At 27.8% G+C, this 25,181-nt stretch overlaps 2 protein-coding genes and 2 long non-coding RNA genes across 5 annotated transcripts; 3 read left to right on the top strand and 1 right to left on the bottom strand.

Moving 5' to 3' along the window:
* The first annotated feature begins 1,425 nt into the window (after positions 1–1,425).
* Positions 1,426–2,887, top strand: LOC101211988 (NAC domain-containing protein 92). 2 transcript variants are annotated; one of them, XM_031885208.1, is made up of 3 exons: positions 1,426–1,689; positions 1,806–2,077; positions 2,163–2,887. In XM_031885208.1, the coding sequence occupies exons 1-3, from the start codon at positions 1,434–1,436 to the stop codon at positions 2,649–2,651; spliced, it is 1,017 nt and encodes a 338-aa protein (XP_031741068.1). In that variant the 5' UTR covers positions 1,426–1,433; the 3' UTR covers positions 2,652–2,887. The 2 variants fall into 2 exon arrangements, with proteins under 2 accessions (XP_031741068.1, XP_031741069.1); XM_031885209.1 differs by having other exon boundaries at positions 1,427–1,689; positions 1,809–2,077.
* A 5,781-nt stretch (positions 2,888–8,668) lies between these two features.
* Positions 8,669–11,341, top strand: LOC105435609. The gene is made up of 2 exons (XR_004216641.1): positions 8,669–9,471; positions 11,076–11,341. It is a non-coding gene; the product is annotated as an uncharacterized LOC105435609 (long non-coding RNA).
* Positions 11,342–15,647: 4,306 nt separating this feature from the next.
* On the top strand, positions 15,648–18,371 carry LOC101221061 (transcription factor MYB106). Its single transcript, XM_011657697.2, has 4 exons — positions 15,648–15,945; positions 16,050–16,179; positions 17,109–17,473; positions 17,578–18,371. The coding sequence occupies exons 1-4, from the start codon at positions 15,813–15,815 to the stop codon at positions 18,144–18,146; spliced, it is 1,197 nt and encodes a 398-aa protein (XP_011655999.1). The 5' UTR covers positions 15,648–15,812; the 3' UTR covers positions 18,147–18,371.
* A 3,569-nt stretch (positions 18,372–21,940) lies between these two features.
* Positions 21,941–24,520, bottom strand: LOC101221299. Its single transcript, XR_180800.3, has 3 exons — positions 24,377–24,520; positions 22,292–23,815; positions 21,941–22,097 (listed from the first exon to the last, which is right to left on the bottom strand). It is a non-coding gene; the product is annotated as an uncharacterized LOC101221299 (long non-coding RNA).
* Positions 24,521–25,181: the final 661 nt, after the last annotated feature.

Genomic DNA, 25,181 nt, shown 5'->3' on the forward strand with positions numbered 1-25,181 from the left:
AGCTAGTAATTAACTCAGTGAGCCAAACTAATCCAATAATGCTTCTTAAAAGCCTAACCCCTATTGTTAAAAAGGTTCAAATTTAATCCTTTTTGGGAGGGTTTTAAACGAGTTAAACAAAAATAAATAAATACATCAAACTTAGTTTCAATAAAAAAAAAAAAAAAAAACTTAAAATTTTAGACATTTCCAAATATATATAACAAAATTAATCAAAATATTTATTAAAAAGATAGTAAAATTTGCATTTTTCATTAATATCTATATTTTCAACGGTTTTGTTATTTTTGATAATTTATTTTTTAAAAACATAATTCAATTGAACTTAAAAACAAAAAGTCTAACTAGACGAATAAAAGCGTTCAAACATATATTGAGTCTTAATTTATGTAGGTTTAATATTTGAAGTGACTAGAATCTACGTAGTAAATGATGTTACGTCTATATGGTATCGTTCTCAATACACATCATTGTGTGTCTCAATAATAGAAAAAATATATATTAAAGATATATTTGGTTTAACTTTTTTTTAATTAAGTAATTAATTTTAGAAATAAATTATTTTTTTAAAAAAATATTGAAGTGTTTAGACAACTATTTAAAATAAAATTTAAAAAACTTTTTAAAGTTTAATATAGACCATTTTTATAAAAAAAAAAAACAAATTGAAGCAACAGAGTTATTATATAGCCATTTAATTTTTCTAAAAAAAGTTAAATTTATTGATGTTTTCACTTTATCAAACCTATGGATAAATAGATCATACCATCAAAATTATATACGAGAGTCTTATAAAATCATACTAACTAAAGTTTAATTTATCATGTGAACTAAATTTTATCGATCATAACTCAACTAACATCAAACATGTCTTCTCAACTTGGAGGTCAAACATTCAATCTCTTCCACTTCATTTATTATAAGAAAAATCAACTAAATTATAAAAATCAAATTTACAATTAAAATTTATATGATTATAACCCACATGATATAATACTCACTAACTATAATAAAAACTCAATAGCAAAATTATAAACTTGAACTTACCAACTAAATTAAAACAGAAAAAAGAAATATTTTCTCCTTATCTTTCCTACAAAATTATATATTAAAAATGGATTTTGATTGTTTTTTTCACTATTATTATTGAAAAGTAACATTTGGTCGTATCAAATTATGTATACAAATATATTAAAATTTGAATTTTGTGTGAAATTAACAGCACAGAAAAAAAATGTAATAATAAAAATTAAAGAAAAAGATAGAATAATCCAAATCCGTATATATATATAAATAAATGTGGTGACGATGATGATGATGACAAATATCAATATTTGTTAAAATAAAAAAAAAGTTTGAAAAAATCCACAAAATTAGTTGTGTTAGGCAGCACGTTTGTTGGTGTATATTAATCCCCCTTGGGGTTGATACCCATGAATTTTTCTTCTACCAATTTCCAAAAACACACAATGGCCGAAACCCAAACCCAAACCCAAACCAACAATTTCTGGAACCATACTAATAATGAAGAACACCAACAAATCGATTTACCTCCCGGCTTTCGTTTCCATCCCACCGATGAAGAATTAATCACTCATTACCTCTCCCCCAAAGTCTTAAACCCCAATTTCTCCTCCATCGCCATTGGCCATGCCGATTTAAACAAATCCGAGCCCTGGGATTTGCCTGGTAATTTAATTGAACTAAACCCAGTTTGTTTATTCATTCATTCATTCATTCATTCAATCAATCAATCATTCCTCATGATTTAATTTTTTGTTGTTGTTGTTGTTGTTTGGTAATAGCAGGGAGGGCGAAAATGGGTGAAAAAGAATGGTATTTCTTTTGTGTTAAAGACAGGAAATACCCAACAGGGCTTCGAACAAACAGAGCTACTGAATCTGGTTATTGGAAAGCTACTGGTAAAGATAAAGAGATTTTTAGAGGGAAAAAACTTGTGGGTATGAAGAAAACTTTGGTTTTTTATAAAGGAAGAGCTCCTAAAGGTGAAAAATCCAACTGGGTTATGCATGAATTTCGCTTACAACCCAAATTCATCATCAAGCCTACCACTAAGGTTTCTTCTAATTCCTTCTTATTACCCAAATCTTCTTTCTTTTTTTTTTGTTAATTTCGTTATTAACTTTGTTTAAAATTCACAGAACGAATGGGTTATCTGTCGAATCTTCAACAAAAGTTCCACGGAGTCGAAATCATTACCATCAATAATAATGAATAACAACCCCTTCAATTCCCCTGCTTTGCCGGCGTTAATGGAATATTCACAATCGCAAACGCCCTACACTGGTGAGGCACGTGCAGCATCGCACGTCTCCTGCTTCTCCAACGACGGTGGTGGTGGTGGTGGTGATACGAAGCTTTACAATTTCAGAACTAATTATAATCATCATTTCTCTTCTTCTTCTTCTTCTTCTGCACCACCGCCGGCGCCGCCCTTGTTGCCGTTTCCTTTACCGAACACGGCGGATTCCGGATATGGGAATTCAATCATGAGAATGCTGATGAATCCAAAGGTGGAGATTTCGGGTTATAGTAGTAATGGAATTGGAATGATGGAGGGAGATGATGATCAAAACCCATCATTGGTTTCTGATGATCCATTAGACCTTGAATGTCTATGGAATTATTAAAAATATTTTAAAAGCTAAGTTTAATAGACCTTTTTTTTTAAGTAGATTTTTGTTTTGTTTAATTTTAGGGGTGGGGGGTTTAGTTAATTAATTAATTATGTGTAATTTCAAATACTATACTTGTATATAGAAAATTCTCAAATACTTAATTATTCAAAGATATATATATATGGCTTAGCTTTAAATTTATATGTACCATAATCCAATGCAATGGAAAAATGTGATTTCATCAGTAACATTATTTCTCTCCCTTTTCTTTTTCTTAATAATTTGTTATATATATATATATTTTTTTTTTAAGAAAACAAAATTTGCTTACATTGTGAGTAATGCCATGTACCAATTTTTTATTTTCTTTAGAAAGGTTACATCTAATTAATCATTGGTTTTTATTTAAATAAAAAATATCAATCAAAATAATTAAGTTTATGTTCATGTGCTTATCGCTCTCCCCACTGTACATACCAACAAAAAAAAAAACAATATATGTGAGTATGTGACAAATTATGATTAGATGCATGTAACCTAAAATGTATTTTAAGTACTTTTCAAATTAAGAGACGATACATATAATGATGTCTATAACTTAGTAAAAGTTTTTTTAAAAAAAGATGGTTACAAATTATTAAAATTAATTTTGATGCAAACAACATTTACCAATTCATTAATGTTGTGTACTTGTACATATATCTATATTTAAGTTCAACTGTGTGAGTGTGACAAACTCAAACATTTCATCTTCAAGAGATACTAATATGTCTTTAATCGGCATTTGGAAAAAAAAAGATGAGCTTAGTTATTAAATCTTGTCATGAAGGTAAAATGCAAAAACTTATATTAAACATGACGGTATGATTTATTTTATACGTTGTATATTTTTTTAATTTTATTTTGACTCTCAAAGTGATTTTGACGCGGCATTATAGTAAATTTGAATTGAATTTTTCATCATGGTATTTTTTTCTTTAGTTGATGAACTAAACTTGATTACAAAAGTTATTCGTTCATGATATACATCTCATTTATTTATTAGTCTAAGTGCATCATTTAATTATTAAGTTTTACTCTATTTCTTCTTAAACTTTTTGAAAGCATCATCTTTGATCTATTTGAACTTTTACAATTTTTAGAACACTCATGTAGACTTTTTTAAGATATACCATCTTAAAGCATCCTCACTTTTATAATAGCTTAGGAACATGACACATGGACGTTAAACTATGTTAGAATAACTTTACGATAAAATCAATATTACTTACTGTGAAAGGACTCAATAAAGTTGCATAAAGTTTAATTAAAAGGTAGAATGAGTAAAATTAAAATTTTGAAAGTTTTGTTATGAAATTGAAGATAAAAGTTGGAAGGATAAAAACTTATGTTAAGTCTTAAAAAGCATCAAAATTGAAAAGATGTAAAAGTTATTAATGAACCAAACTATATGATATATATATATATATATAAACAGATAGAGTATCTAGGTTATTTATTATTATCATTATGCACAAAGTTCTATGCCTTGGTTTCTTTATATTAAAAAGAAAACAAAATTACATAAACATGGTTCCTTATTATTTTTATTATTATTACGGTTACTATTATTTTAGTTTCAAATAAATTAATACATTATTTTACTTCAAGTACACTTTTTTATCCATTAATATCAATGAAAATTCAAATTATAGATTGAAAAAAATTTATATATATTTTGAGATTACATCAACTATATTCAATTGTCTAATTATAATTTGTCATGTTGTTAGTAAAACTTTTTTTTTATAATTATTTTATTGTATGGTTGGGATGAACTACAAAACTATACGAGTCATCGGATAAAGTATATATTTTTTAGGACAAGAATTTATACGAATTTATTTTTAAGAAATTGAAAAGTTATACAATGACCCAAAAAAAGATATAAGGATACTTTTAAGGTTCTGGTCAAAAAGAAAAAAAACAATGCTAGTCATTATCAAAAAGTTATACAAACGATAATAATCTAAATAAAAGTTATACAAACGATAATAATCTAAATAAAAGTACGCCTTTTAGAAAGGAGAATAATTGACCGTACTCAAATTTTTAATATCATATACTTCTTTGTTTCAATGTTTGAAACGGTATTAAATGATATATTATTTTACTAAGTGAGGACGAAGGAGAGTAAATTTTGGAATAATCAATTTTAATGAGTTGGTGTGGAACAAAAACAAAGAAAAATCTAATTTCTTTTTAATTTTAATTTTCTTATTTCTGTACCAAAGGTTTGTTTATATTTAAATCTCCTTAATGAATAATTAGGCTCCTATTTAACGTATTAAACTCTCCTTAATGAAAGGGTATTAATAACATCTTCCTAAACTTTCTTAATAATTATGTACAACTTGACTTTCCCAAAAAAAACAAAGTAATAAAGTAATAATAATCATTAGCAAGTTGATTTTGATTTTTTTTTAAAAATTTATTTAAAATTTAGAATGATAAAAATTGAATAAAAAAGACTGAATGAGAGTAGATGCAGATAATTATACCATATATTTGTTGGTTTTATTTAATGTACATTTGTTGATAAAAAAAAGTATTTCTACTCAATATAATTAAATACATAATTATTTAATTAGGCAATATGATTTAGTTCATTCAACTTCTTAGGTTAGCATAATCAAAATGATTATTATTAATAATAAAACTAAACTCATATTTCTGAGTGTATTGTATTATAAGTAAATTCATGTAAATGAAAAAATTGATTTTACAGATAATTTAGTTTTGGTTTAAAATTATTTTGAGACAAACCATTTTAGAAACTTTCCATTATTTAAGAGGGGAAAAAAATAGTATATGGTCTGTATGTGTGGATATATATATAATCTAAATATATATATGGAATAATTTTGATAAATTTTCATTTAGTTTTAGAAAGAAAAAAACAAAAAAAGAAAACGTGAGCCCTTCAAATGTTAAACAATAACTCTTCCTATTAATTAGTTTTTAGCGTGGAAATTAGTATTAAAATTTAGGAAGATTTCTCGTATAAATAAATTTATAAAAACAAATTAGAAACTCAATTTTTTTTAAAAAAATATAAAATATACGTTATAAAATAATAAAAACTAACATCTAACTTTTACGGTTATGATTTTAGAAGTACAAGAATTAAATTGTTACTTATTAAAGTTTATGAACTAAATCGTTACCATCCACAAATTTTACTGTTATCACTAGTGCACTTGGTGCTTTCTGGTCTGGATATTGGTGCTCGTTGTGGTGGAGTTTTGTTCTTCTTGCTCCCTCTTATTTCTTTGTTTTTGTTTGTTTTGGTGTGTTTTGTTATGCTCTTGTTCTTCATCGTCTCTTCTTTGTTTTGTTTTGATTTAGGGGTCTCTCTCTTTCAAGTTTGGTAGTCATGTTGTATGGTTTGATTTGTGATTTGGGTTTTTGGTTGCAGGGCCTTTTTTTTTTGGTCTAATGTATATTACATATAAAAAAGAAAGTACTTATTTTTAATCTAATTTTTTAATTGAAAGATATTTCAATGAAAACCTTTTTAAAAATTAAAAAAAAAAAAACTTAAAAATTTTATATGGATGTTGAAAGGTGTTTCTATTTTTTGTGATGGTCTTTGAAATGCACAATTCTTTACGTATGAGATTAAAATTTTTCCTACTATAGATATAAACACATTTAGAATTAGCATTTCATTTTTATTAAAATTTAGAAAAAATAGGAAAAAAACAATTATCAATTAAATATCTCATTTCTCAATATTTATCTGCCTAACCCTAACCATTATTCCCAATTTTTGTCTTCACTCTAAACAAATATTTGGTTGGTGATGCCACCACCCTCCACACCACAACTTTTTTTTTTCTTTTTTAAAAAATAAATTAAATTTAGTAAATTGCATTTCTTCCCAACCGTTCATTTATGTTGATCTAAAACCCTAACGATATTTAGTAGTTCGTATTCGAATGGACAGTTTTGAATTATTCTTATAGTTTTCAATTCAACTTTTCTTTTCCTTGTCTTTGTTTTTCAAGAATCAGTAATTTTGATTACATTATAAGTCTCGAAACATTTCTTAAATTATTGAAGGATATAAGCTAGGTTTGTAAAATTGGTGATATTTGATGTGTTATCTATTTAATTAATCTTTTACATGAGACTTGGTCAAGGGGATCTCTTGGTTAGAGATGGAACTTCTGTTATATTATTCAAGAAAGTTTCTAAATTTTTGTTAGTTGATTTGAATTTGATGAAAGTGAGAGTGTAAAATGAAATTAGGCTAAGAAAAAGGTATCTTTCTTTTGAAGAAATGAAAGTTGAAAGGTAGCAAAATTAATTTATACCAATTAATGAGTTATTAATAATATATGAATCATATGAAAAGACCATAACCACCCTAGTCTAATAATCGAATGTTATTTATAAGTAATTAATCCCATACATAAATGTTTTAGACCTCACCCCACTTCTTAAAATTAAAATTAAAATTAGAAAAGAAAATCTAAGAAATACTCAGACTAAATTATTTACAAATTTACTTATTTCACTCGAATGTATTTTGGTTGTATTTAATTTTCTTTTTTCATTTTAATAATTCAATTGAATGGCACGATATGAAAAATTAAAAAGATAAAAAGTTATATGACAACTTGTATTTAAACAATGTAAATTATGATGCAAATAGTTTTTTTTTTTTTCAAATAACTTATGAGAAATTAAATTATTTATTGTGGTAGCCATTCTCAATTAATAATTTATGGTTTATACTTAAATTTTCTATTTAAGAATGACTTTAATTTCTAATTTATAGCTCATTCGACATTTGACTTTATTTTTTATTTTTCACCTATAAAAATCTCATAAGTATTTAATTATTAATTATTATTTTTACTTTTATAATCTATTTATACAAAACTCAAATCCATTTACAAAATTAAGATGAATGATTCATTGTATTAAAAGGGAGTAAATATGATTAGAGGTGAGTATCGACACTCGAAAAATCAATCCGAACGATCAAAATCAACAAAATCGATACTTGATGATTGATTTTATTACAAATACAATGAGTGGTCAGTTTAATTAAAAGGTTTCGAAAAAACCAACCTGCTAAACATTATTGTCGGTATGAATTTTTTACAAAACCAATTTCCATTTGACTAATGATGACCACTAAATATGATTGGGTAAATTTGTTTTATATTATGTATATTTTGTTTTTAAAATAAAAAAGAAAAAGGGTTAATGACAATCATTATTAGGTAGTAAGAGCCTATAAATGGAAAGGTCCTAAAATGTATAGTTACTTCAAATCTATTAATTACCCAATTGATATAAGTAGGAAAATGTAAAGGGTAATTTGTTTTAGGGAAAAAAGAATAATAATAAGGGCAATGATGGAAATGCCATAAATGTAAAATAATCTTTCTTAATTTATCTTTTTGTAGAAATTAGGGATGGAAGTGGGAAACTTCTTCATTTTGGCTTTACCTCATTCCTTCCATTTCCCATTTTTCCACTCATTCCTCCCAAAATGTTAACAAACTCATTTCTAAGGACTCTTTTGCAATTATGGTCATTGTCAATACTGTTTCATTTTTGTCAATTTCAAGTTTTTTAGACTTCTTTTGCAATGCAATGCAATATTTTTATATCTCTTTTCTTTTTTTTTTTTGTCAAATTAAATTTGTATATATTTTTTAGTTGCTAAAGTTTGAAATTAGTATCTATTGGTATATAATTTGTAGGGTTGATTTCGAGAATTAAAGTTCAATTTCCTACGCGATATAATTATGTAAGAAAAAAACTCATTTTATGATTTATTTTTAATAATTGTTTTTGGGCTATTTGGTTAGGGCCCATTTAAAGTTATTGGGCTGTTTGGTTAGAGCCCATATAAATAGTTATGGGCCAAGTTAATTTCATCGAACCAAAGTTCTCAACTGTTTTTGCTCCCCACGGAGACCAGCCCGTAGAATTTCATTGCGATCAGCTGGGCGAAGAAAATGGTAATCAACAAACCTTAATCTTGAACTAAACTCGAATCTATATGAAATTTTCGTTTTTCTTTTTTAATTAATTTGGATTAAGATCGTTACGATTGAAGTTTTCGGATTATCTCATTGGTGGAAGTTCTTGAATTTGAAAATTGTTGTATTAATTAGTAGAGATTGTCGATTCCATGATTCAATACTCTCTTTCTTGTTCTAAATCATATCATATCATATGGACATGAACCAATGGTTGTACAGGACAATTGTTCATCTGCCTGAGAAATGAATCTCAAAACATTTATGCTGATGGCTTGAATTTACTGTGGTTTAAATTAAGACTTGTGTGTGTGTGTGTGTGTGTGTGGATGTAAGACATGAAACAGCCTGTCAAAAGCATTCAAGTTTTGACAATGACAATGTTGCAGAGTATATCAGCAACTAGGACAGAAATAAATGAAAGGATAAGCAAAGAAAATATCCAATACCCAAAATGTGCCTTTATGTACCAGAATATTCATCTATCTGTTACTTGCTTGTAAATCTCAATTTAAGTAACATTTAATGACTAAATTATCACATATCTATGGATTCTTTGATCTTCTCTTTTTAACTTTTTACTGAGATGAGCAATTTGAGATCAACAATCATGTCTTTTACTCTTGTCATAAATGTTGGTTTACAAATCTAATGATGCTTGTGATTTGTTTGGTGAATTGTATGGTTGGAGAGGAGGAGGGGAAGTGGCTGAATTCAAGGCAATGACTCCTAATCCTAATATTCTAATCTGTTATACAACTCAGTTTGCAGGATCATGGAAAACACAGGTTACAGATCTTACTTACACCTTCATTTTCTTGTTTTCTTTATTGTGGCTTTGATCTGTCTCTTTTATTTCAAAAAGAAAAATTGCATGTGTGGACTTGTATATCTTTTACAAATGTTATGGTATACATTTAATAGGGCTATTTACTCTATGTTGGACCATATTCAAAGCTAAAGTTGGCAGTGATGAAATAGTAGTAAATTAGATGTCCCCACGGTCTTGTCCTCAATATGAATGCCGGATCTGTGAAGCTCTGCTTCTCACACCTCATAAACAAAGCATTTAAGCTAATAAAAAAGCTCCCTTTTCTTCTTCTTTTTTTTTTTTTTTTTCTTTAAATTTGTTTCGTCTTATGGACCCCCCACCCTTCTTCCATTGCCTCAAATCGTTCATGATTCACCTTCATAAGCTCGGAGTCCACAATCAATAAATTGCTTCCTCATTCAGAAGGCTAAGAAAGTACCCTTTACCACACTATTGTAAGAAACTGATACAAAGAAGCATCCCAGGTCTCAATTTTTCATTAAAGTGTTTGCTAGATCTGGATTGCTGATGAGGAAAGGTGGAATTATAGGCATGCTTGAATGATGTATTTCCAATATCCCCTAAATAATTAGACCCCCCTCATTTTTTACCATTTTCTTAATGTGGAGAATATAGAATGTATGATTCAAGCTAAGTTCTGAAAGTAGAGTATAGTTGAGTCCACTATTAGATGAAATAAGGATCCGTATGTTATATTGACTGTGTACTTATTTAGCAGCCAAACATGGGGTTTGGACTCATTAGCAAGTTCAAGTTTTTAGGTCCATACTTCTTCCATCAATCACTCATTTATTTTAGCAGTTACACTTTGGGAACAAGTAGGACACATACAAGCTATGACAGTGAAAGGGTTATAAAGTTGGACTTAAAATGACCCTTTTACCCTCCTTTTTTCTATTAGGCATATTCATTTAATTAACACTTGCTAGGGCAACAGAGTTACTCTGACTTTCTTGTTGCCTTAACCTATTGCCTGCTTCTGATTTAATTAGTTGCAGCAATGTTAGCACATAATAAAGGCTATTAGCTTTGAAGTGATGATTGTGAAGCAAAATACTTGTGGAAGGCATTTCAGCTTGTCTTATTTAGTCTCTAATTGGAAATGTTTCTTGTAATTGCCTATTGGCGTTCAGGATTTCCTCTATTTCATTAATCAATCAAACGTTTCTTATTAAAAAAAAAAACAAAACAAAAAACTACATACTGAAGGATTATTTTCTTAGGACTCTTAGAAACTTTTTTTTCTAGGAATGCTTCCTCTGCTTTATACAGTCAATTCTTTGTCTGCTGCGTTTTAAGTATATTATTAAATCCACATGTCAAACATTAATGAATTGTATGTAATTTAGATTATAGTAGAAAATGGAGTGTTTTGAAAGATAAGAATTCTTCCATGAATGTCCAATTGTTAATGGAAGCTTGGAAAGTATGTCTCATGTCAATGAGTAACTACAACGGATGCATTATCTAGTCACAATGGTCGGTATATGTTTATTTCAATCAATCATTAAAATAGCATCTCCTCAACTTGCCTTCAAATCTTTGCTTACATTTTTCCAGAAAACAGGTATTTCCCCCACCATGTCAAAGCTGAGTTGAAAGGCTTGTTTTGAAGAAGTTAAATACAATTTTGGAGTCCTGAGGACAAATAGGTCAGTTCACTAAAATTATTGTGTAATAATTTTTGTCAATAAACAGATTAGGCTTTTATAGAGTTGTGAGTAAACAAACAACTTTCTAAAAGCCATTGGTTTAGCTACATCACAAATATTGTAGAGGTTGACTTGCATGTATTAAAGAAACTTCTTGGATTATATTGTTTTCCATTGGCTTTTCTACATTTTGGAAGATATAGGTTTTTATGGATTTTAGTTTTGTGTCCACTCTCTAGAATAGACTAATAATTAGAGCCTTCATTTAAAATGGAAATCGTACTAATATTTAAATTCAAACACTTCTTATCACTAATTATCTTAACAAAAAAAAAAAAATTGTTATTGCTAAAGTATAGAAGAGGGTAATATGATTTTTTTTTAAAAATATATATATACATGTAAGTATCTGGACCAATTTACATTGTCTAACGTGCCTAATACTACAACATTTGGACGATTAATTGAACACGTTATGATAGTTCCCCTCTAATGATTTCTCATAAAAAAAAAGTGGAAATTGTATTTTACTCTTAACACATGTGATAGTAGATTAGTTTTACGTAACATTTTCATAAATATATGGTGTATAAAAGTTGTTTAATTAAGAAATTGTAGGGTGGGGATTAAATGATGAAGTATTAGAAATTTAGAAATAATTGGATTGGTGAGAAGAATGTTTAGTTGAACACAATGTGTTAGTTGTATTTTTGGTTAGTAAAACTAAATAATTGTCACAAATCACATGATTGTGGGTCACTCATATTATGATCTATGGATTCAAACAATCAAAGGAGTATTTGAAGTTAAGAAGTTGGATTTCCACCTCACCTATTGCATTGATTCTTTGTATCTTCAAATTAACCTATAAATCTTTGTTATTAGATTTGGATTATACTTTTCTAAGTGTAAGGTATAAAGTTTTGTTTCAAATATAAATTTTCGTAAATATTCTTTAAGCTTATAAAAAATTTAAAAATACTTTCATTAATCTATTCTCCCAAATTTCTTATCCTTAGAATAAAAACCAAAATTTAAATGTAAAATTATAGTTTTAAATTTTCATATGTTTTCACATTTTCATGGATTTGAACTGAATTGATATTTTCATCGTATCGTACAAAAATCTACTGATCACAAAAATTTAATATGAAAATGACACTCATAGTGGACATGTTTACTTGTTTGGAAGTAATAAAATATTTATTTACTAATTTAACTTTATTTAAATTTTTTATTTTTATAATGATGTAAAATTAAAACATTGATATTTTAAACCTTGTTAGAACATAAAATTTCATAAAATCTCACGAAGTTTCAATAAAAATTCTCTTTAAAACATACTAAAACAGCTAGTTAAATAAAAAAGTTTCACACTAATAGATCTATAGGACTATGTGTGTTAATAGATAAATACATTTTTTTATTTAACAATTAACTATTTGTTAATTGCAACCATAACTATTGAGATTGATTATATTCGTGATCTATCATTTTACGTCAATAAATCAAATAAATTTTAAAATATGGTTTTAACTTTAAATTTTGATTTTGATTTTAGTGTGAGAAAGTTGGTGTAAATTTTGGATTAATGAAAGTATTTTTTTTAAAAAATACTTTTTTAAGCTTTAAGATTATTTTTGAAACTTTTCAACCGTTCAAAAATTGTTTTAAAACATAACTTTAACAGTTTTCATTCAAAACTAATAAATGTATTTTTTAAATATTTTTTTAAAGTTTAAGGGTATTTTTGAAATATTTAAACATTTAAGGGTATTTTGACACAAATAACAAAGTTTAGGGAAATTTTTTCCATTTTAGCCAAAGTAATATTAGAAACATGAGTCAATTCTAAAGATTGACGTTAAACTCTCTAAATTACTATTATATTTAGATATTCATAGAAGTTTTTTTAATGATCAAGATATCTCGTGATATTTTACAAAGTGTTTGAAACAAAGATTATTGTTAATTTTATTTTGGTTTGAAGCAAAGATTGTTGTTAATTTTATTTTCTACTCCTCAATTGTCAATAGTCAACATTGTTTTAAAAACTATATTTATTATAAAATTTACTATTTTATATCCATAATTTTTTCTTACTATTTTCTTTTTAAATTAAAATAATTTAGACCTCAAGTACATAAATATTATAAAACTAAAATAAAGCAGAGTTAGAGTAAGATGATACTATTGAGGAGATTGTGGAGGCATTTATTTTGTAATACAAGATAGTCTTTGTTTATTGGAACCACAAAGTAATAAATATAGGTTTTGGATTATGAAAATAATATTAATGGTAATAATAATAATTATTATTATTATAATAAAAATAAAAATAAAAATATTGGTTCTTCAATCTTCTTCACAATTCTTATCTTCATTCTATTCATCATTTCCTTTTTTGAATGTTTGTATTCTGATATGTTAAGGCAAAACTACACAACTCTTCAACTATTCTATTTTTCTTTTTCTTTTTCGTCCTATTTTCCTTTTCTATTAAAATTAGTCAAGTTTGTAAGAGTTTTTGTGGTGGAAAATGAATTTAGATAAAAGTCAAAACCACAATTCCACCCAATTTAAAATTATGTTAGAGAAATCAATTATTTATTTTAGTTCTTTCTTCTTTGTTCTTTTGATTGTGCAATTCTATAGAAGTTAATGAAGTGAAATCAATATTTACACATATTCATAATTATATATATAAAGAAAAAGTCAATCAATTTGTGAAAATAGCTACAAAGAAAAAAGGTAAATGATTGTGAATTACAAAATCAAATCATCTCAAATTTTACTGTTTTTTTTTTTTAATATTTTAGTTCATTCATGAATGGTAAAGAGTGATAAGAACTTACAAATGATTGCTAGCTAATTTTTAGAGACTAAATAATTATTTTTACACAAATTTAGAGATTAAATTTAAATTTAATTTGATTAAAAAAAATACTAAGTTATAATCAAATCAATCAAAATGTATAATAGTTACGTAGCGTTTTTATGACAAATCTCAAAATGAGATTAATTTCAATTTTACTCTCCCACACATTGTGAAAAAAAAAAATCAATAAAACTTACAATTACTCTTAATGAAATTCCCAATCAGTTTGTTTTTAATTGACTGTGTTGTGGTATATTTAATTTGATTAATGAAGTTACTGTAGAATTGAACAATGAAGTCATAGGCATTAATTGAATCTTATTCAATAATTATTAAAAGCATATTATTGAATAGGATTCAATTATTATAAAAAATATTAAATGATGATTATTATTCACATAAATAATGAAATATCTATCACTTTTATACTTGAAAGAAAAAAAAAGTCCTACAAAAAGAGTATCTTGTTCTTTTGGAGTTTATTGGTTTTGCATGGTTTCTTTCTAATATATAAAATTATAAATTTAGATTTTAATTGAAACTTAAGGAGCATGTGATTTTTAGGATGATATTTATTTAGTACTCAAAATAAATTTTAATTATTTTTTCTTAAAATTCAAATAGATTCTTATCGTATTAGTCACTTATATACAAAATGTGAAATTTGTTAGTTGAATTAGTGTTGTTGAAGATGAATTCAATATTTCCTCTCTACAACGAATCAATGTATGGTTGTTGCCACACACATATTTCAATGCTTAAGTTAGCAGAAAAACTACGTAGAAAATAGAAATCATTTTGAGTATGTGAGTCGACTTACTTTTCTTTTGGTTTTCACACATTTAATAGTGTTCGTTTAACATAAGTCCACTCTCAGGGTTTCCTCGACTAGATCTCTATTTCCATTTGTCTTTTGGGATTGAATTAAACTACAAGATTTGGCTCCCTCAAATTCTATTGGACTCCGCCTTGACTTGAGCTGAGGACGAGAGCATGCATGTTGGCATAGGATAGATATGCTTTTCTGTCTTGGATTCTTCCTAATTACTCCAAACTTCTAATTCTTTTTGGTCGGATCTTGTTATTTTATCTTGAAACACCACTTACGTCCTCTAATCCAAAGTGGTCGGTCCATATATAATTGTTATAGAGTAATATCAAGCTTGAAGTCGAGATTTAAAAAATTTCTTTTAAAGTTAGAAAAAAATACTAGCAATTAACTAGCAAGTTTTAGTATGTATGTATATATAACTTAAAAGAAAATGAAAATACTAAAAGAAAGCACAATAAAGGTAAAGGGAATTAGGTAGAGACAAAACCTTAAAATATATGATACAAAAAACAGAAACAAAAATTATACATATATAATTTAAGCAGCTTGATATTATTGAAGAAAAAGCATATGTTTAATCAATAATTGTTAAGAAGATTATTAATTATAGAAAATAGACAGCATGAGACTTAATAACCATAAAAAAGAAATGAAAGAAAGAAAGAAAGGAAAAAAGAATAGTTATAATAATATTTTGTCATATTATGAGATTTTCTCTTCATTTATTTATGATATGCATTTATATCTCTCCCCCCATTTATGCCACTGGCCATTATCTCTTCATTTACAAACCACACTTCACTCTCTTCTTTCTTCACATACACACTGCTCTCGATCTCCCTTTGAGAGAGAGAGAAATTTGTTTCTCATCTTTTCATATTATAAGTTTTTGATATTAGGGGTTTGTCCATTGAAATCTGTTTGAGTTTTTTGAAATGGGAAGGTCACCTTGTTGTGACAAAGTGGGGTTGAAGAAAGGGCCATGGACACCTGAAGAAGATCAGAAGCTTTTGGATTATATCAAAGAACATGGCCATGGGAGTTGGAGAGCGTTACCTTCTAAAGCTGGTGCCCCTTTTTTCTTAGTTTTTCGTGATGTGAAAAACGTCTATTTTTTTTTCTTTTGAAGGATTAAACCTTTTTTCTTTTTGTGTGTTGTGATGATTTGATAGGACTTCAAAGATGTGGAAAGAGTTGTAGATTGAGATGGATTAATTATCTTAGACCCGATATTAAAAGAGGCAAATTTAGTTTGCAAGAAGAACAAACCATTATTCAACTCCATGCTCTTCTTGGAAACAGGTAATTTTTTTTTGGGATAAGGATTTTTTTTTTTTTTAATTTTTAGGTTTTTTTTTTCTTGTCTAGGTTTTTGAAATTTTATGATTTTTGGGTTATTGATTGTTTCAATTTAAAATTTAGACTTCTTTGGTAATTATTTTTTAAAATTAAATTTATAAACACTAATACTTGGTTTTTATATTCTATTATTCAGATTTTACTAATATTTTCTAAAACTTTGTCAAAATTTTAAATCTAAAAAATGTAGAACTTGTTTAGTAGTTATTTGATTTTTAAAAATTAAGCATGATGTAAATACTTCTTATCCCTGTAAATTTTTTGGTTTGTTGTATATTTTCTTTAATATTTTTTTTCAAAGAAGAGAAAATTTGAAAACTAAAAAAAGAGTTTTTGGTTTACTATTTAATTTTCAACCATTTTCTAAAAAATTAAACCAAGTTTTGAGAACAAAAATAGTTTTTCAAAAGTTTGTTTTTGTTTATAAAATTTGATTAGGAGTTGAAGTTATACTTTTCTTTTAAAATTGTGAGAAATATAGTTGTGAAGTTAATATATAACATGAAACTATTGCCAAATTAAATAAGACATTTGCAATTAAATTCAAGCAAAAAAAACTTATTATTATTCTTTTAATGAGACAGATTTTTATAGGTTTGCTTCTTTGTTTCTTTGCTCATTGGTTTCATAGTTAAAGTTTTGCTGACATAAAACACAGCCACCAAGTTTATTCACAGATATCCATTGAGGTGATCTGAAAAATTATCCTTTTCTTCACATTACAACAACAAAAGAGAGAGAGAGAGAGAGAGAGAGAGAGAGAGAGAGAGAACATTAATTATGAAATAATTACTTAGCAATTTCTATGTGATTATGTTTATGTTTGAAGCAGCCTATATATTGTTTTGTTGTTGTTTACTTTTGTGTGTTAGGTGGTCAGCCATTGCAACTCACTTACCAAAGAGAACAGATAATGAGATTAAAAATTATTGGAATACACATCTTAAGAAAAGGTTGACTAAAATGGGGATTGATCCAGTTACCCACAAACCCAAAAATGATGCTTTACTCACTGCTGATGGCCATTCCAAAAGTGCTGCCAATTTAAGCCACATTGCTCAATGGGAAAGTGCTCGTCTTGAAGCTGAAGCTAGGCTTGTTAGAGAATCAAGATTACGTACTTCTACTACTACTGCTTCTACTACAAACCCTCCTTCACCTCACCTTTTGACTAAACCCGAACCCCCACCCGCCATCCCTTCCCGATCGCTCGACGCTTTAAAACCCTGGAACCATGGTAAACGTTTTAAACTACAATAATCGTCATTAAAGTTACCCTGAACAGCTTAAGTTGATTAGTACTTATGATAGATATATCCTGATTATTTTGTGTGGTTTTAGGTCTGGGTCGTGGAATTACTGGTGGTGATCATCACTTGGAATCTCCTACTTCGACATTGACTTTTTCGGAGAATGTACGAACGGTGATGGGAACGGGAAGCGGGGGAGAGAACTCGATAGCGATGATTGAGTTTGTGGGAAGTTCGAGTTCTTGTCATGAGTGGAAAGAAGAGGGATTTGGAAATTCTTCAAGCCAATTACAAGAAGATCATCATCAATACAAAGAGGGTTTTGAGAATTCAATGTCATTTACATCTCATGAAATGACGTTATCAATTGAAGCAACAACAACAACATGGACAAGTGAATCATTAAGATCATCAACCAGAGATCATCATCATCATCATCATCATAATCATAACAACAATAATAATAATGACATTGTTGAAGAAGGATTCACTAATCTTCTTCTTAACAACAATGTGGATGAAAGAAATCACTCTGATGCAGGTGGAGGTGAAGAATCTGAAAATGGAAGTGGAAGTGATTATTACGAAGATAACAAGAATTATTGGAATAGCATTCTTAATTTGGTCAATTCTTCTCCATCTGATTCTTCAATTTTCTAAAATAAAAGTGCATCAATTTATGTTAGAGAGAGATCAAAATTGGAATGTGTCCAATTTAATTAGTTTTTTTTTTCTTGCTATTTTTAATTAGGAGAGCTTCCTATCATGAAATTGAAGGATATTTTAGTTTCATAATTGTGAAGCTCTAAATGTGTAATAAATTAGTTAAAAATGGTTACATAAATATTTATATATATAATATATGCTTTAGAGTTTTGCCAACAACTATGTCGGTTCTTCAACCTCCAAACTTAATTTCATTTTGTACAATCTAACATTTAATTGTAAACTTTAATTTATAGGTGATTTTAAGATATATATCATTAAATATTATATACACACATATTTAATAAGAATTTAAAACTTGTACTATACTATAGGACAAAAATTATACACTGGAGAATGACACTAAGGAATCCTAGGTTTTTATTATCCATATTATAAAAGAAAACATATAGCTAACACATATATTAGCTAGCCTACATGTTAATTAGATTAAATGATAATTATGGTAAGAATATAATTAACTGTCTCTAATTACATGAGTTTGTTTATTATATTTTTGTAATTTTTCCTTTTAACTTTGGCTATAATAATGAGTTTATTAAAAAGATACGAATTTTGATCGAAACACTTAAAGTTTTAATAACGATGGTGAGTAAGAAGATAAGAGATTAATCGATAAATACATCTACTTTAACTTTGAATTGAAATAAATACAGATGTACGAAATGTTGTTGGATGATTGAACATCTTTGGAAAAAATTGAAAATGTTCAAATTAACCAATTAAGTATTATTTGATTCTTGTATCTGACTGTGTTGTTGATAATGATGTTTGTATGTGAATATTGTAAGTGTGTATGAAAATTTAATAAATTGCTCATCTATTTAAAATAATTAAAATTAGGTGCATATAATGTTATGGGCAGGTGATTAGAACAACACATCACATTTGACATATAGGAACATTTAGGTTGAATAATATCAAATGATAATGAAAAAGCATGATCAAATACATATTTTGCAATGAATGTAATAATAACTGACTTGTACATGAATGAAGCCATGGATTGCATAATTGCTTCAAAAGAGAGTGAAACCCAAACATATATGCAATAAATAGGGTTGTGGAAATTAGGGAATTACTTTTTGTTGCTTTCCATATGAATTAGGTTCCACTTCCCCTCATTGGTGTAAAGTAAAAACAACACTAGAAATAGACAAAGTCAAACAAAGATGAAGATGAAAATAATATATATAAAATACATTTTACTCTCCATTTGTTTTTTAAACCGAATATTAAAGAAGCCGAGGAATAGTACGTGCATCGAGATATTTCAATCCAGTCGATGTATAATCATATATAGCGTCTTCACCATAGCTTACATCCAAATGCAGTTCATTTAGTTAAAAAAATATAATTACTTGAGACTTGGGAAAGAGTTTTAACCTAAAAAACAAATGAAAAAAAAAAAAAAAACATAAGCCAGAGGAAATTGGTCATGTGTACCGTAGTTACAAAAGAGTGATAATTTTGGTGTACCCATGAAGCAACCATGTATAGAATATATCCTCCCAAAGATGCGTAGATATATAAAATTTGTTAATATTGTGCTTCAACCAAATACACACCATTGGCGAGCTTCCAATTAAATTACTCAAAAGGATCTTTTTGGTCGAGTATTTTTGGAAAAGAGTGAATTGATGTAAGATATTTCCTAGAGATCAATTGGGATAGAATGGTGAGCGAGGAACCTCTAAAAATGTGATCAAATCGAAAATAAAAAAAGACATCCATAGAGAAGATACTCGATATCTGCACCGATACTCTCTTTCTGCACATATTAACCTTTCAAATATAGTAACTAGTGATACCTTATATCGATTGAACTATACTTAAGTTTAGTTGATATCATATCTCATTCTAACTTCAAATCAAAATCTCTTTTAAACCATTTCTAAACCATTCCATTTGAATGGATTGAGTAAATATCTTACTTTCACATTAATACATTGATATATTTATTCCTAATCAAGCTTCCATTAATATTTGATTATTTGATCAGTAGATAAAGTATTATGATCACAATTACAAGAAGAAAAACTAATATATTCCAATCATGAATGTCCAATGAGGTACATATATTCAATGACTGAGGTCTTAAGAATTTAATGCTAATTGGGATTGCAACTATGGGTTTTTATTGAAAAGACTACAAACTAAAAATACATATATTAATTATTAACCATCAAACAATCTTGTTAAAAATTCAAAATTAACAGTAAATCTACCTAACTTTAAAATAAATTGACAAAAATTTAGATTATATCCATTATAGACATCAATAAACTATTCATGTCTATTAAATATAACATTAATAAAAGTGAATAGAAATCTATTAGTATGATTGATCAATAGAATATAAAATTAATATTTTACTATATTTTATAAATATGATTGATCAATAGAATATAAAATTAATATTTTACTATATTTTATAAATATTTTTTACAGTTTTATCATTTCTTGAAAATTTAAATATACACATACGAGATTATTTCTTTTAACGATCATGAAAAAATTATTTGAAAGTTCATATAGGTCAATATGATTTTTACAAATGTACAATAATAACTTGAGAGAACATAAAACTATTTATAAAATATAACAAAAATTATCCAACTCTCCCATTTTTTTTACTATATTTTAGAAATAGTTTTATAACCTAAACATTAGTTTATACACTTCATATTATAAAATAATAATACTAATAACACAAAAAATAGGACATAATTTGAATGAAATAATATATAGATGTAAAAATGTTGGAGGAAAAATTGAAATTAGTAAGAAAGCTTTTAATGTAGAAATTTCCAAATTTCAACTCTAACATTAAATGAAGATATAATAGAAGCCAGGCTGTGTGTGTGTGAGAACTGGGGAACCACGAAAATAAAATTAAAAAATAAAAAATTTAGCCACACAATTTTATATTTATATACTCACACTCACAAATAACTTTTATATATATATATATAGTTTTGAATTGTTTGTTAATTATTATATATTATTAAAAAGGTACAAATTACATTTATTTCACCTTATAAATGAGACCTCACATGGCTTCTTTCTGCAACCCAACTGCTCCTATTAAATTCACCAAATAAAATACAAAAACATGGAAGAAAGAAACTAAATTTATATATATTACAATCTTACTGCCTAATTTTCATTTATTTAATTTTCCAAAACAAAATAATTTATTGGAATTGATTTGAGGTTTTATTGAATTATATAATATGGTATACATATGTTCATGAAAATGATATTTAATCTTCACATGCTAACATATGCATGCATTTGAGTATGAACATCACTCACTCTGTAATAGAGACCAAATTTAAACAATAACACATGTATTCAAATGAATAGATAGTGGCAATATCAAACATGGATGCAAAGCAAATTAAAGATTCCATTGCGCAGATAAACATCAAATTATATTTGATCAGAGTACTAAAATTTAATACTGCATTAAATTTAAATTTATATGTTGGAAAAAAATGGCAATGCATTATTTTTTATGCCCAGGTACAAACAACTTCTCTTCAATTTCAGAAAGGGAAAGAACATTATCACTAATTACATTGTCTACTCTAATCTAATCTAATTTCAGAATCTCTCTCTAGGTATTTGATACTAAGAAGTATATATATATAGGAATACTAACGAAATTCAATTACAAAATTTAAAGACGTAGTTAAACGAACCTAACTTTCTTCGCTTTGAAATTGAGAGCCAACTTTTTGTTTCAAGAGGTGTGTAGTTAAATAAACCGAGCTATTTTTGCCTTTAAACAAGGGCCCAACCAAGACAGTTTAGGGTGCTTGAGGCTAGGGGAATAGTAAACTTCAAGAAATTATGAAGTTTGGAGAACCCAACATACGGCTACATTAAAAGAACAAAAAGAAAAGTTAAAAGTTATCCAATACAAATGTAACATTTTTTTTTTTGTATTGAGAGCCACAAACTTCTTGAATCATACAAGAAGAAAGGTCGAAACCTTTAACACTTGTAGAATCTCTTAACTAGACAAGAGGTAGTGGACGTTACTAGATCACAAGTGTCAGAATAAACTATACTTGTACAAAGGGCCATGGAATCATTGCAGAAATGAGCTTCATACATTTGACATCACTTTGAAAGGTTCCCTGTTAACATTATATTGTATAAATATCAATGAGCTGTGAGAAAATGTCAACGAAAGTATACGAAATTTGCTCAAAAGAAACAAAACAAAACAAGAGTATAGGGAATGTTTTAAAGCTCCATCCCCCACATTTAGCTTGGGGTCAAGCCTAAAAGCTACTAACAATCTTACAGACAGAATGAACAGATTCTAGTACCATGTATAACTAATAATACACATTAAGAAAGAACAAAGTTTGAACTTAGAGACCGAGACCAATAATGCAATAGCTCTCCTCCATACAAGGATATATGCCATGTTCCCCTAATGAAAGCTTAGACATCCTCCATGAGTGAACACTTTCCCAATTTGATGTCTCTATTATGCAACAAGCAATTACAACCATATTTTCATCTCCTTGAACTATCAAGCATGTGGCCTTTTCAATGGACAATCAACCTAACAAGTAATGACAAGTCATCCTTTCAGAAGGAAATTGAGAATAAATAACTTCAACTCATTACATTAGAAATTTCATTTCATAAGTTTTTTCGGCCAACATTCACCTGCAGCTCTTAATCTTTACTTAAAGAAAAATCGTCCCCACAAACCAAAGCCTTGTAGTCAATTCACATGTATCTTAAGAAAATTCAAACTTTAGAGTTCTTATCTACATCTCCTACAAAGCATAATTCTTACTTTGAGGCTCATCACAAACAAACTGCGAAAACATCACTTTGTCCTATTTGATTCCCAAAAGGTGTTTTGAGCAAAGCACTTTGGAGTTCTGATGATCGAGCCACCGAAAAGAAAAGTACACCTTGTACTTAAATTTTTCAACTTAAATCCTGTGTGATCCCTTCCTAAACTTGGGCATTAGCTTTCCCTCTTGATTAGGTATATAAAAGAATCCAATGAAGCAAAGTTCTACCAGTTCCCATTAATAGAAAATTAACCATTACACAATATAAAATACTGGAAGCGCATGTGTCAAATGTCCTCCCATAAACTACTCTGCAGTGAGATCTTGTACCACAGATTGCATTACTATACATTAGAAAGTATAATGTCACTACAGGCAGCAGAAATATGCTATTGTTTGAGCTGCAAAGCGAATGCCATCTGTGATTAGTGCACGGTTATACTAAGCTCTCAACATTCAATAACATAGAGCCACGGTACTCGTGGAAAATTCTTTACAAACTACTATCAAGACAAATATCACATAAACATAAGCAGCCAGAACAACTTAAAAAAGCCATTGAACGTTTGAAAGGCTTGTATTTATTTACAGTCATGAGATATCAAATTTGTGGTGATCACTCTCGATACAATAACAGTGTTTTCAACTAAGAAGAATTGGGCGTAAACTTTCCTTTACAAAAGTACAGTATGACCCACAATAAGTATCAGGAACAGTCGACACCCCTCGGATTCAAGCAAGAAATAATGGATTAAGGTCCCCTAAACTGCAAACCTAAAACAAAATCAATTAGAAGCTTCAGAGAAGTCACGACATTATACTGAAATCAAAATAATTAAACGGGTAGTAATAAAAAGATTGGAAGATATATTTAATGCCATTAGTGAATGTAAGGGCATTACAGGCAGCAAATACAATTAGAAGCTTAAGCTGCAAAGCGGATCCCTTTTTATTGTAGCACATTGAGATATGGCACCAAAAATACAGTTATACTCAAGGAGCCTCAGTACCAGTGCTATGAAGTTAAATGGCAAAAGAACATATCATTGTCCTTGCAAATACATATACCCAATACAAAATTTTCATAGAAATCCTCAAATTTCACCATAAAAAACAATCCTATACGTAAAATTTCGTGAATTAGAATCTTAATGGTTGCGAATAAAGAATTCAGATATCAACATCAAGTATCCAAATAAAAAAATAAAAAAAAGAATGCAACAAATGGATATGGTTAGCTTAACCATTTACAAGCAAAACAAGAAAGGAAAAGAAAATGGCCTGATCAATGATCATAATAGGTTGAAGCTTTCTACTACGGAAGCATTCTCAAACCTTGTTTCAGCTATTTAGGTACAGAACTGTTGAGCCAGTGGATGTGAGACGGCTGAGAAGGAACATTGGCATTGCCATTTAAATACAGCAATCTTGAAATTAGGGTATTGCAAGGGAACCTCCCGCCGAACCCTAATCGTATAGAGTAATCAGAAGTTAGAGATCAACGGCCCTTAGTGGAAAGGAAGAATCTAAGCTCTTTGAAATCAACGGTGGTGATGAAATGTTTAGTACAGCCTGCAATCTAATACTTATAATTTAAAATTAAAATCAATATAAATTATTTTAAATCTCAAATTTGTATCAAATAATTTTATAAAATTAATAAAAAAGAAACAAATTATTTCCAAAATTTATTAGTTGTTTTTGTTTTTAAAGTGTAAATATTTTATCTATTTTACTGATTTTTGACAAATTTTTATTACTTTAAATATATAAAATGAAAAAGAAAATCTTAAAAATTGAAATTATTTCAAAGCAACTTTATTTTTCTTTAGGTTGAAATTATAAGATGTCGTAGTGATTGATGGAAAAATAAAGGTTTAGGGTACTTTGGTGATGAGATATTTAGAAAAAAAAATGTTTAAGGATACATTTGAAGGATAGAGACTTAGTTTTTGTAAAGTATAACTTAGTTAATGTTTACAAAAATTTAATTAAGTAATGATAATAAAACAAATTTGTTAAGTTTTAAAATAGTGAAGATAAAAAGATGAATATGTTACTAACATGAGTTTAGCTCAACTGACAACTTTCGGGAGACAAGAGGTGTCGAAACATACTATTGCCGTACACTTGGATAGAA

The sequence above is a fragment of the Cucumis sativus genome, chromosome 5, assembly GCF_000004075.3.
Source record: "Cucumis sativus cultivar 9930 chromosome 5, Cucumber_9930_V3, whole genome shotgun sequence".
Taxonomy (NCBI): Eukaryota; Viridiplantae; Streptophyta; class Magnoliopsida; order Cucurbitales; family Cucurbitaceae; genus Cucumis; species Cucumis sativus.